Source organism: Morus notabilis, unplaced genomic scaffold, assembly GCF_000414095.1.
Source record: "Morus notabilis unplaced genomic scaffold, ASM41409v2 Scaffold698, whole genome shotgun sequence".
NCBI classification, from domain to species: domain Eukaryota; kingdom Viridiplantae; phylum Streptophyta; class Magnoliopsida; order Rosales; family Moraceae; genus Morus; species Morus notabilis.
This window is the reverse complement of record NW_010358448.1, coordinates 249256-262218: the sequence shown is the minus strand read 5'-3', so window position 1 is coordinate 262218 and position 12963 is coordinate 249256. Positions and strand designations below refer to the sequence as shown.

The 12963-nt window shown below is 36.6% G+C and overlaps 2 protein-coding genes across 3 annotated transcripts; one reads left to right on the top strand and one right to left on the bottom strand.

Annotated features, from left to right (window-relative positions):
* On the top strand, nt 1–6316 carry LOC21403585 (ribosomal protein S2, mitochondrial). 2 transcript variants are annotated; one of them, XM_024162000.1, is made up of 3 exons: nt 1–718; nt 928–1023; nt 6193–6316. In XM_024162000.1, exons 1-2 carry the CDS (start codon nt 113–115, stop codon nt 1012–1014), a joined length of 693 nt encoding a protein of 230 aa, XP_024017768.1. In that variant the 5' UTR covers nt 1–112; the 3' UTR covers nt 1015–1023; nt 6193–6316. The 2 variants fall into 2 exon arrangements, with proteins under 2 accessions (XP_024017768.1, XP_010090839.1); XM_010092537.2 differs by lacking the exon at nt 6193–6316 and having other exon boundaries at nt 928–1260.
* Nucleotides 6317–11317: 5001 nt separating this feature from the next.
* On the bottom strand, nt 11318–12700 carry LOC21403583 (U-box domain-containing protein 25). Its single transcript, XM_010092535.2, has one exon. It carries the CDS (start codon nt 12533–12535, stop codon nt 11324–11326), a length of 1212 nt encoding a protein of 403 aa, XP_010090837.2. The 5' UTR covers nt 12536–12700; the 3' UTR covers nt 11318–11323.
* Between the last annotated feature and the right edge of the window lie 263 nt (nt 12701–12963).

Here is a 12963-nt window from a genome sequence, read left to right as displayed (position 1 = left end):
TGCTCTCTGTGGGTTTGGGCAAGGCGCAGGCGTTTGAGTTTGGGTTGGGTTTGGGCGTTGAGCATAAACATCAGTTCTTCCATCGCTTGGCCGTCGTCTTGTCTTCCCAAAAATGGCGCCGCCGCTGCAGTCGCTGCTGATACAGAAGCTGCTGAGCACAAACGCCCACATCGGAAAACGAGTGGTGGCTCATCACACGAAGCATCTCACCATCGGCATTCGCAACAACGACATCTCCATCATCGACTCCGACAAGACTCTCGTCTCTCTTCGCAGCGCCTCCTCCTTCATCTCCTCCCTCGCTCGCCAGAAGGCCCGCTTCATGTTCGTCAACACGAATCCTCTCTTCGACGACATCGTCGATCTCATGACGAAGAAGATCGGCTGTTATTCTCCCTCAATCGCCTCCGTCTGGCGCACCGGCGGATCCCTCACCAACAGCTGCAGCCCCAAGAAGTTCCGTTCTCGCAATAAGCGTCTCTGCTTTGCTCCTCCTCAGCCTCCCGACTGTCTCATCGTTTTCGACTCCGACGGGAAATCCTCCGTCATTCTCGAAGCCTCTCGTTTGGGGATTCCCATTGTTTCTCTTGTCGATCCTTCCATTCCTTTAGACTACTACGAAAAGATCACGTATCCAATTCCCGCCAATGATTCTGTTCAGTTCGTTTATCTTTTCTGCAATCTCATCACCAAGACTTTCCTTCTTGCCCAGAACAAGGTATTAATTATGACTCTTCTCTCGTTGCTTTCTGCGCATTACCTGTTTGATGTTTTGCCTAACAGAGATTGTTTGGTTTTTCCTTGTTGCGTATTACCTGTTTGATGCTTTGCCTAACAGAGATTGTTTGTTTTTTTTCCTTATTGCGTATTACCTGTTTGATGTTTCGCCCAAGAGAGATTATTCATTTGTTGGTGTTACTATGGCAGGGTAAGGAGGGAGGAGGAAAACTTGAAGATGAGCCCGAAAACTACAAGGGTGGTGATGACAACACTAATGCTGCTGCTTCTTCTTGACGGCTGCTTGTTAGTTGTTTCTATACCTATTTATTTGTTCCGTTCCGCTAATAAAAGTAAGAAAATCAATTTTGTATTACAGACATTTGCTTTTGTTCTCTTTTTGCTTTTGCTCTCATCGGTTATTGGCGCCGATTTCAACAACTAAGATAGGTTGGCTTGTGATTTTCATATTTGTTTTTGAAAAGTTAGTTTTTTAGGAACAATCATATGGTTTTTGTCTATGCAATATTTTACAAGAGTTTTTAACTTTGTCAATGTGGAAATAACGAAATTCATTGAATGGGGTTATTAAACATGTACTGATCAACATCATTTGAAGCTAAGCTACACACCCAATAAACAAGGGTGTCTTTAAGAAAACAAATAACCGCATTGCTTCCCTAGATTGAGAAATCTATGTTATTCTTTTGTCTTAAGAATCTGTTTTTCCTCTTTAGTGAATAGAGAATCTGTTTTTCATCTGAAATGCACTTATGATATCACACGGGTGATATCTGCACAAAGGCAACTTCAAACTCGGACTAGAAAGACAGTAAGACACCACTCTGAATTTGAGGGGGGTTCTTAGGAGGATTCTTTTATGGTGTAGGGCATACGATAACTTAAGAATTTGAATGTTGGAACTTGTGAATTTGGATTATGTACGTCCGAGAAATGATATACTTGCAAGCGTTAGATGTTGAAATTGTGAAATGGAGCAATATATAAGGCATACCCAGTAAAACTTACAAGTAAACCAGATATAAAGATGGCAACGAGCGTTGCTGTTTCCATTATTATATAGTTTGAAGACCACAATGGATCTATGCTAAGATCATTTATTTACAACGGAATGGTATACAAAGTCAACAGATCTCAATGAATATAAAATAGGATTTATGGCTACACAAACCGTTGAGGGTATACTTGTGGACTGGCACTGGTATTGTGAATTACTCTGGTCCCAATTAGGAGTGCTGGTTAGAGTTAGTGAACTCTAATTCAGTTGTGTAATTAGATTAGATCTTATTTATTGTCTACCCATCGCAACTTCTCCGCAGTAAAATAAATGAATGAACAAGTAAAACTAATGGATGATCAAATAGGTAGCCTCTTGGAAGATATGTAGAATGTTGAACTTGAACCACTCGGGTATCAACCGGGAAAAAAAAATCATGACAACTTTACAGCTACGAGGGATTCTTAAATCTGAACTGAGAATGCATATAGATCAATGTACTGTCACAATTCTGCTAGCTAGCTCCATGTCTGACATGTGACATCTTATGTTTTTTCTTGTTTTGATTTCAGTAAAAGACCCCCCATTGTCAAGAACTTGTTCTAAATCTGCCCATATAAACAAGGCCCTTTCTTGCCCTTTCTTTCTCTCTCTTTTTTTTTTTTTTTTTTTTTTTTTTTTTTTTTTTTTTTTTTTTGCTGTTGCGAGTCTTCTTTCTCATAATCAAAAGTTGCAGTCAGGAAAAACAGAATTTCTATTTGATACTTTTAATTTAATACTTTTAAAGAAACAAAGCTCAGCTGGTTTGGCAAAATTGTCTACATTTTGAAGAGAGAAAAAACAAATTTACTGTCCACTGATCAAACTATTTCAAAGTTGCAGAACTCGACAAATTCTCTTTCACGACTTTAACATAGAGTTTCACAGTTTTTTTTCATGAGCAAATTGCAGTTTTTACCCTTTGAGATGATTGGTCTGAAATTTTACCCTTTTGATTACACACTACCTCTTTCACTCCCTCCTCGCACACTACCCTTTTGATAATGGGCCAATATTCGTGACTTAAATATCAAAAGAGTACTATTTAAAAGGGTATTTTTTTATAGCTTGACACAAAAAGGAAAAAAAAAATCAAACAAGTACTATTTAAAGGGTCGAGATTGACTTCATTGTTTTTTTTGTTTTTTTTTTTCTTTTTCTTTTGGGACAAACGAGCTTCATGATTCAATCTAGTAACCAAACATCACAAGAAAATTATAACAGGATAGAACAAGCCACTCCGCTTTACATAGTTATATCAAGAGTGCTCTTTTTCTCATTAACCATGATGATCAAGAACACATTACAATATACTCCAAGGATGAACCAAGAACTTTCCGGACTATATTAAAGAAGTAGCGTTGAAGAAAGATCTTCTTCATCCCTGAAGGCTATGCAAATATGAATGTCTTCCAAAATTTGAGTGCAATTGAAGCTTGTGAGAGAAGTAAGACTTGCTCCAGTGCTTAGGAAGGAAATTTGGCTCAAACTCTGGGTTCACATCCACATGAATGATTAATTAGCTCTATAACTCATCGCAACAAGTCTAGTAATAAACTGCCAAAAAATCAAAGTTCAAAGAGTATACTGGCAAGCAAAAAAAAATTCAGGGACAAAATGACACGATTCTACTAGTCAGGACTAAAAATGCTTCTCTCTCTCTCTCTCTCTCTCTCTCTCTCTCTCTCTCTCTCATATGCTAGAGTCCCGCCTCTCCCGAAAAGATTTAAAGACTAGGTGGTCTATACATAATTTCTAAGCTCTCCATCAAAATCTGTCTCTCTCTCTCTTCTGGACCTTTGAGCTGTATGCATATGTTTCATGTGATCTTATTATCAAAGTTAGCGATTTCAACAAATTTAGTTAGACACAAAAAATCTCATAGTATAAAATGTTAGAAAAATGGCTTGAAAACCTTGTTTTAAGGTAATATTTTTGAGGCACAAATTTGCATAGGACCGGCTTGGTATTAGTGACGGTTCTTTTTAGATTTGTGTTATCTGTTGTGAGAATTTTTAAATGATATATTTATATGTTTAAAATAGTGAACAAGTAAATGAGAAATGACTCTAAAAGTACTCTTATGAAGTTGAAAAATCAAAGAAAAACTCATGAAATTGAAAAAAAAAAAAGTGAAAAGGCTCTTTGTCGAACATCAGAAAGAGACGAAACCTTTCTCTCCTCTATACCCTATAAAAAGGACCCTACTCCTTAGTTGAGACACACTACTACTACAACAACAACAACAACAACAACAACAACAAGCCTTAATCCCAATTTAATTGGGGTCGACTATATGAATTTCACTTTTTCACACGGCTTTGTTCGAAATTAAACTTTCCTGAATGCCTAGATCTAGAATGTCTTTCCTAATGACTTCGGTCCACGTAATTCTTGGTCTACCCCTCCCTCTTCTAGTATTAAGTATAAGAATGTCCTCCCAAGCACGAACTGGTGCTTCTAGCGGTTTACATTGGACATGTCCGTACTACCTCAAGCAGCCTTCGCGCTCCTTATCTTTTATTGGTGCTACACCTACTTTACTACGAATAACTTCATTCATTATGCGATCCATTCTCGTATGGCCACTCATCCATCTTAATATATGCATTTTTGCCACACTTATCTTAGATACATGTTGTCTCTTAATGGCTCAACATTCACTACCATATAACATAGCTGGGCGGATTACAGTCCTATAGAACTTTCCTTTCAACTTAATAGGCATCTTGCCATCACATAAAACTCTCGTAGCATTCTTCCACTTAAACCACCCTGCCTTAATTCTATGTTGAATATCCTCTTATATATCTCATTCGTACTGCACTATAGACCCAAAGTACCTAAACTTCCTAGAAGCCTCAATCTCCACACCATCTAAAGAAATTCCATCACTATGATTACTTGAATTACTAAACCTACAATGCATGTATTTAGTTTTCATCATACTTAACTTAAATCATTTCGTCTCGAGAGTCTGTCTCCACAGTTCTAACTTACGGTTAACTCCTTCGATATGTTCATCAACTAAAACTATATCATCCGCAAAAAGCATACACCAAGGAACTCTATCATGAATTTCTCTTGTCAGCTCATCTATCACGATGGTGAAAAGATAAGGACTAAGAGCAGATCCTTGATGAAGGTCGATCCGAATGGGAATCTCTGCCGTGTAGCCTCCAGCAGTTCTCACACTCATGACCACCCCATCGTACATATCCTTAATTACCTTAATATACCTCACATGCACTACTCTCTTTTCTAGCACCCACCATAAAACTTCCCTCGCCACCCTATCATATGCCTTTTCTAAATCTATAAAGGCCATATGTAGGTCCGTCTTGGCTTCTCTGTACCTTTCCATTAGCATCCTAAGAAGAAAAACGGCTTCCGTGGTTGATCTGCCTGACATGAAGCCAAATTGGTTACCTGAGATGGTAGTTGTGACCCTTAATCTCCTTTCGATAACTCTCTTCTAAAATTTCATAGTGTGGCTTATTAACTTTATGCCCCTATAATTGTTACAATTCAGCACATCTTTTTTATTCTCTTCTTAGAAATTCTTCCTCATTCCAAATGTTGTGCATTTTTATTATTAGTAAAAGAGAGAATTACATATCATACCCCTTAAGTTACCTGACACTTTTAACTTTTTACATTTATATAATATTTTAAATTAGATTTAAAAGACTAAAATGTCCTTAATTGGGTATAAACCCTAAGGGTCCGTTTAGTTCGTTGATTCGAGTTTTTAATTCGAGTTGAGATGTGACTTTATGTGAGAGCTTTTTATTGTAGCAAAAAAGTTAGATGTGACTGTTTCTGAGAACTTTTTACTGTAACAAAACTCGAATTCTAAACTCGAATCGGTAAAATGAACAGAGCCTAATTCTCTTATGATGTTTTCTCTCATCCTTCATTCTCTCTCTATCTCCACCGCACGCCCCTCTTTCTCTCCGCCCCAATTTCTTTGCCCTCTCCTCTCTCTTTTCTTTCTTCCTCCGGCCCCTCTCTGATGTTGCCGCTCACAACAAATCTCCTCGAGTGGCTAGCTAGCTAAACCTAAGATTAGCGTCGCTAGTCTGCGATATCTGAGGTGCCGGGCCGAAGTGCCACCGCGACGGCTGTGCCACAAACTAGCCACCGGATCTAAGAAGAACCTGCGAAATCTGTTTCTTTGTCCACGCCAACATTGAAATTAGCATTATGTTTATGTGATCCACCTTAATTCAGAGGATATTAATGAGAATAATTCTTTTTTATATTTTTTTAATATAAAAAACATCAAAACTATTGTTATCATTATATGACGTTGCAATACCCACATAAGCGACACATAATCTACGGATAAGTATTTTATCATACTTATCAATACTTATCCTGATAAGATTGTTTTTTTTTTTTTATTCCTACCACAGGTGGATTGCTGCATTGTCAACAACAATGGATAACAGTGTTTAAAAAAACAGTATGCTTATATATTGTACTTACTTGATTGTAGCACACGAATGCTTGTATTCCTTTCTTTGTACCCGTTCCTCTACCAAGTTTAGAAAAGAAAACCTTTTTCTTTTTTTAGTGTACTTAATTTAAGGAGTAAATTACACTGTTGCATTTTGAACTATTCATTTTTTGCATAATAGACTCTAAGCTTTCAATTTTAGTAAATTACACCTTAAATTTAAAATCAATTGTTAGCTGACGACATTATTAAATTGATAGTTTAATACATGATATTTGCACGTGATATGGTTTGAAAATGATGATCTTTACCTTTTATGTGCAAATATTATATGTTAAACCATCAATTTGATAACATTTCATAACTATTGGACCTCAATTGTAACTAATTTTAAAATTCAGGATGTAATTTGTCAAACTTAAAAGTTTAAAGTATATTATGTAAAAATTAAATAATTTAGGGTGCAACAATGCAACTTACTCTAATTTATAAGAGTTTTGAGTGTTTTGTGTTATCGAACTTGGCTCTTTTCAAGTTTCTCCCTGGATCTAAAATCTATGCCGTTTGGAATGCCTGAAAATGAAGGTAGTCCACATTTGACCGACCCTACACCGAAAAAATATTAAACAAAATATTTGGTACTGTAGCACAACAATTTTTTTTGAAGAGGAAAGTTTCATTTAATAATTACGTCGATACCATACACTAATATAGTTCTAAATGACCATTAAATATAAGAGTAATTGATCATAAACAAAAACTGAATCCACCAATAAAAACAAGGAGACGCAAAGACGAACATTCAACATTCGACAAAATGTTGAGATCCAATAAGAAAAGACCCGCCTAACAAAACTAAAAAATTGCAAATTTTTTATCTCTATATAGTTGTATCAAACTTGAGCTTTGCTTCTATGCTAGAGTTCTACAGATGGATCCAAAAAGATTTTGTAGGCTAGATAATGGTTTGCTGGTATGATACATGTTTCTAAGCTCTCCACAAAACTATCTTAATTTTTATTTTTTTTATGTCCCTTTGAAATGTGTGATTATCTTTCATGAGATCTCTTCATCCATTCTAAGTTAGCAAGTTCGATAATTTGAATTGTGTAAAGATTATACAAAAAAAAAAAAAAAAAAAATTACCACCATATAAGTGATAATATATACGTTGGATTAATAGATTTAAAACCATTTTTAATTTACGTGTATTTTTTATAAAAAAAAAATACTGTAATGAATCACGAACCATGATTCGAATATGGCACGAATCCACTGACTAAACACGAATTGCCATATATACCGCAGTGGTATGTTACCAGCAATGACGAATAATAGTGCTTAAAAAACAGTGCCCGTTTTTATCAAAATATCAAATAGTATGCTTATATCCTGTGCTTGCTTGAGTATGTTAATCAGTTAATCTATTGTTAACGAAAAAAATAAAATAAAATAATAAGAATGCCTTTATGCATTAAATTAAACACTGTAGTACGCATGCTCGTATTCCGTTCCTCTACCAACTTCAGAAAAGAAAACATTTTCTCTTTTGTTTACTGTGCTTTTTTAAAAGTGTTTTGTGTAATTCAACTTGGCTCTTTTCAAGTTTTCCTACTTGTATATCAATCTATGATGATGCTGTTTGGAAAGCCTGAAAATGAAGGCAGTCCACTTTTGACCTACTATACACCATAAAAGGAAAAAAAAAAAAAAAAGGATAACTTTTGGTAATGTAGCATAACATAGCTATATGGTATGGAAGATAAATAAATAAATAAATTGCAAATTTTTATCACATCGCACCATGTTTTGAGCAAGTGCTTAATGTTGAAATCTTTGGTGTACTTTTAGGCCGAAAACATGGACCTCACAAATTGAGTGTTTGCCTCCAACTTTTCTTGTTAAAAGTGAAAATGCCCGCAACTGTTTGTTTGACTTGTATTGCCCTTTTCATGGAGGGTCCTCTAGAAAACTAGAATCTCTCTCTCTCTCTCTCTCTCTCTCTTCACATAATTTGTATAATATTACAGACAATGACGAATATTCATAAGACCCCTATGTCCCATCACAATGTATATTTCTAGACGGCAGTCAAATGCAGAAAGATGCTTTTACCAATATGTGGTCTTCTACAGAATATTGGGATTCCTTACGGTGAAACCCAACGTGGGATTTTTTATTGTTAGATTATTTTTTAATAATTAGATTTATAGCAGGAATAGTTTTTTTATTCATGTAAATTTTTAATATAAGATTATATAGATCTGACTATTAAAAAGTTAATTTAACGATTAAAAAAATAGTGAAGTGCTTATTAGAGTTCCACTAAAAAGAATACCACAAAAAATTTCATATACCTAATAAACAAATTAAATTTCTAGCCAGTTGGACATGGCATGGGTTGGAGATGCTGATGTTCACCGGCAAAGACCCGGATGGCTGAATCTTTGGAGCGGAAAGATTTTTTGCAGTCAACGGATATTTTGATCGCGAAAAACTCTTGGCATCCGGAGTGGCTATGGAGGGCAACGCATTGACTTGGTATCAATGAGAGGACGACCGTCGACTGTTTTTTAATTGGAACAAATTTAAGGCTTACCTACTGAAGCGCATTTGGCCAATGGAAGAAGAGCCCGTACATGAGAAAATTCTTGACGAATTAGCTACCACGACTGATTGCAGACAACAATTTGAGGTACTTGTTGCGTCTTGGAAAATAGGTTTGCCGGCGGGGAAGACGGACAAAGGTGTTGCACATGAAGAGAATTCTCTACTCGAAGATAAAGACGATGGGCTTGAAGACTTGTGGAATGAAAGGGACAAGGCATTAGAATTTTCCAAGGAAGTCATTGTAGCTCCTTCATCAGTTGAACAAGGACGAGCAGTTGAAGAAAGATTTTCTTGAAGAAGGTGGAGCATATGCTGCAACAAGATAAAGGTGGTCGTAGGCAGATGTTAGTGGTACATGACCTATTTGAGATGACCAACCACGTCCTGCACTGTTACAAGGATGATTCTTGGGATGAACAGATTGGCTTCGTTGACTCCCAAGTGGTTCTCAATCGTTGTTGCAAAAAGAGGTGTGAAGTCGGAAAAATTAAGAAGTCGACAGGAAAATTTGAAGCAAGTTCCGTACGAATTATCCCATTCGTCGTTCCAAGATCCAAACTCATCAACATAGGAAGGAAATGGAATCACACGGTTGTGATTTCTTGACCTACACCTTAAGGACAATGTGTCTTTTGGGCCAATAATGATAGGAACTGGAAGTTAGTTGGTTAAGTGATTGTTTAGTTGTTATTTGTTAGTATTTTCTTAAGCAGTTATTTATCAGTTTGTTAGAGGTAGTATTAGAAAAGGAAAATGTTAGTAGTCAGGGGATGGGGGATTTAATGAGTGTGAAATTGGGAAAACTCTTTGGGAGAGCTAGCAAACCTCTCAAAAGTCTGCGAATCTATTTTGTAATTATGTTTCGGTATTGTTTTCAATAATAAAATTTCTTAGTTTTTATCAGATCACAAGTTATATGATTTAAATTATCATGTTGATAGTATGGAATTAGACTAAAAGTATCTGACACCGTTGTAATAGTGATGTTAAAAGTGCCTGTTTGGTAAATGGGTATTTGGTTCAAACCGGTGTTTGATAAATCTTTTTATAGTTTGGTTCAAACTACTAATTTGATGTTTTGAACTAAAAACACCTCAAAAGTAATATACCCCCGGTTTTCAATGGTCTGAACTTAAAACTTAATAATTAATGGTTTGAACTAAAACTTAGGGCACGTTTAGTTCGCTGATTCGAGTTGAGATATGACTTTATATAAGAGTTTTTTTACTGTAGCAAAAAAGTTAGATGTGACTGTTTTTGAGAACTTTTTACTGTAGTAAAACTTGAATTTTAAACTCGAATCAGTGAAATGAACGAGGCATAATAATTAAAGTAATATACCCCCGGTTTTCAATATGGTTTGATAAATCGTTTTAATGGTGATGTTAAAATTTGTTGTCTCTCTGGTCTTGAACGTAAAATCGTTGGAAACTTACTTCAAGTTGTCCCTAAGTATCATAATTACAAAGACCTAAAGGATGACAACTAAGGTTGGACAAGCATTCCTAATCGACTTGTATGCGTGTGTCCCAAGTCAGGTAGTGTACTTCTGTGGATTAGTTAGTTAAAATTGTGTTGATTTTTAATCAACTTTTATTTCGTATCTTTTATTGATGGGACGGATTATTGTTGCATGTGGTTCTTCTCGTGGCCATTTCATGTCTTGTCATGACAACATGATGGAACAACTTGGTCTATCAGGACCATCACCGTAGTACAATTTAGTAATTAGCTCCAATGTAAGCATTGGAATGTCCTCATCCAGGTTTGACTGAACAATGTTCCAAATGTGACTCTCCAGAAGAAAATAGAATTTGGGGGAAAAAAATGTTACCGGGCCAGGGACGGAGCCAAAAAAATAAGTGACAGCGGTGGGGCGTATACTAAAATTATCGAAAGAAACGAACCGGGTGGCTATTATGTGGTGGGGTAAAATCAAAATTCAGAATTAAAAGAAAAAAAATATTTCAGGTAGGATGGCCGCCTATTCTTGTCTGTACGTGGCTCTACGGCCACCAGTGTTGTTCAACACCATATATTAGTGGAAGGTGTTCTTATTACACCTTTTATTAATGTGTGCTGTTGGATCGTGCTAGTGCCTCCTACATTATTCAATTTAGAGCCCCGTTACCACTCAACATGCCACAGTTTTCTCTTCCATTACTTACAGTAGCTTTAGGGCCTACAAGGGCAGCTTTCTAAATGTGACAAATTATCTAAGGAAGGTGGGTTATGTCCTAATTTCATATGAAGAAGAAAGATTAGATAGTGAACTGAATTCTCACTTCAGAACAAGAAGAACTAATTTTTTTTGTTTCAATACATTTGGTGGGATTTCTTTCTAATTTAGTTGATTTGTATCATTTACAAAAATCTACTAGGGAGGATCTTAAGAGAGTAATCATACAACATTCCTGATGCTCCTATACAGATTGTGTTATATATATATATATATATGAGACCCTTCACAAGACAAATTACACATGATTTGGATCTTCAATCCTTTTGGATCTTAGAAGCTTAAGCAGCATTCTTGCCATTGTTTTGGTCCTTCCATTGCACTGGCTTTGGAGAAGCAATAATAACTGAGTCAACACCCCAGCTTCAATGGCTTCTTCCCTTGCCAGCAAGGAGCCATAACAAACTATCATAAGCGCTCCGACGGCGCTCTCACTGCCCTCGTGATCCGACACTCGAAAAGCCTTCTTAACAAGAGTGCTAATCCCATTCGGGTTACTGATCAGTTCCTCTTTTGCACTCTCAACTGATAAAAGCTTCTCAAGTGTGGCCATTGCCAATGCAGCCAAGCTTTTCTCCCTCCTTTCGCTGCGAGAAACGTACGAGATTAGTCCATCTACAATGCCTTCTTTTATCAAAAGTTGTCGATTCGATTCGGGGGAAGATAGCGCCCACAAGGCTTTGATCCCAGCGTCTGAAGATTCGGAATTCTGTTGAACAAACTGAATCATCTCATGCAATAGCTCTCTGCTTTTTCCGAGCATGGAAAGAAGTTCTTTTGTCTCTGAAGATGATGATGTGATTTCTATTAGTTGACACAATTTCATCTTAATTAAACAAGTACCATTCTTGAATAAGGCTAAGAAAGCTGTTAATTTGGACTCTTCTTGAAGAACATTCAGATTGGCCAATTCGCAGAAGGGCAACAATTTCATGACACAAAACAGTGCTTGTTCTATAAACTTTGTGTTCTCTTCAGAGAGTGATTTGTCTCCATCAAATCTGCCAAAAACTTGCTCTAAAAGCAAAGGCAAGAATCCCAACTGAACCAAACACGATTTCGACGACGATTCCTCTGATAGAACTAGAATGCTTTCGAGCGCTTGAAGCTTGGCTTCCAAGGCAGCGGGGTCTTGTCTTTCCAGGCTGCGTTTGAGCGCATCAAAGGAATCAATTCTTGCCAAGTATTCGGGATCTAAGTGGTGGCCGATTTGAAGCCATCGCTCGATCAAATGTCGAAGGGTGTGGTTCGGAACCATGGTTGGATCATGAAGTGGCTGCATTGTGACCGGACATGTGAGATTACCCGCAGCCAGCCATTTTTCAATGCTTGATCTGTCATATGTTTGACCTGTACAAAGAGTGACCGGATCTTTGAACAAGTCTAGAGTAATTGGACATCTAAACAAGTGAGGAACAGCCATTTCAGCCTCTTTCATTTCATGGAACATAAACCAGTAAAACTATGTCACGAAAAGATCTCTGAATTGACAACAAAAGAAAGTGAAAACTAAAGATATCCCACTAATAGTTTACTGAAATGCAACATTTGGATATGGAGAAATTTTGACATAACAAACATTGGAAGAGTTTGTTCTGAAATTGGGTTTTGGTGTTTGATGTCATATATATCAAGAGAGAGACAGAGAGAGAGAGATTAAATTAATTGAGATATCATTGATACAGGACTAAAAAATGAGTGAAGTAAAAGGAAAGGAGGAAGGGATTGGAATGGAATAAAATAATTTGTGAAGAAAGGCTAGGAAACATAGAACATGGAGTGCAATTCTTAGATGGAGGAATCAGAAGTGAACACAGAGATACAAACAGCAGAGAGGGCCAAAATAGCCTTATCCTGGTGATAAGAGAGATTTTGGAA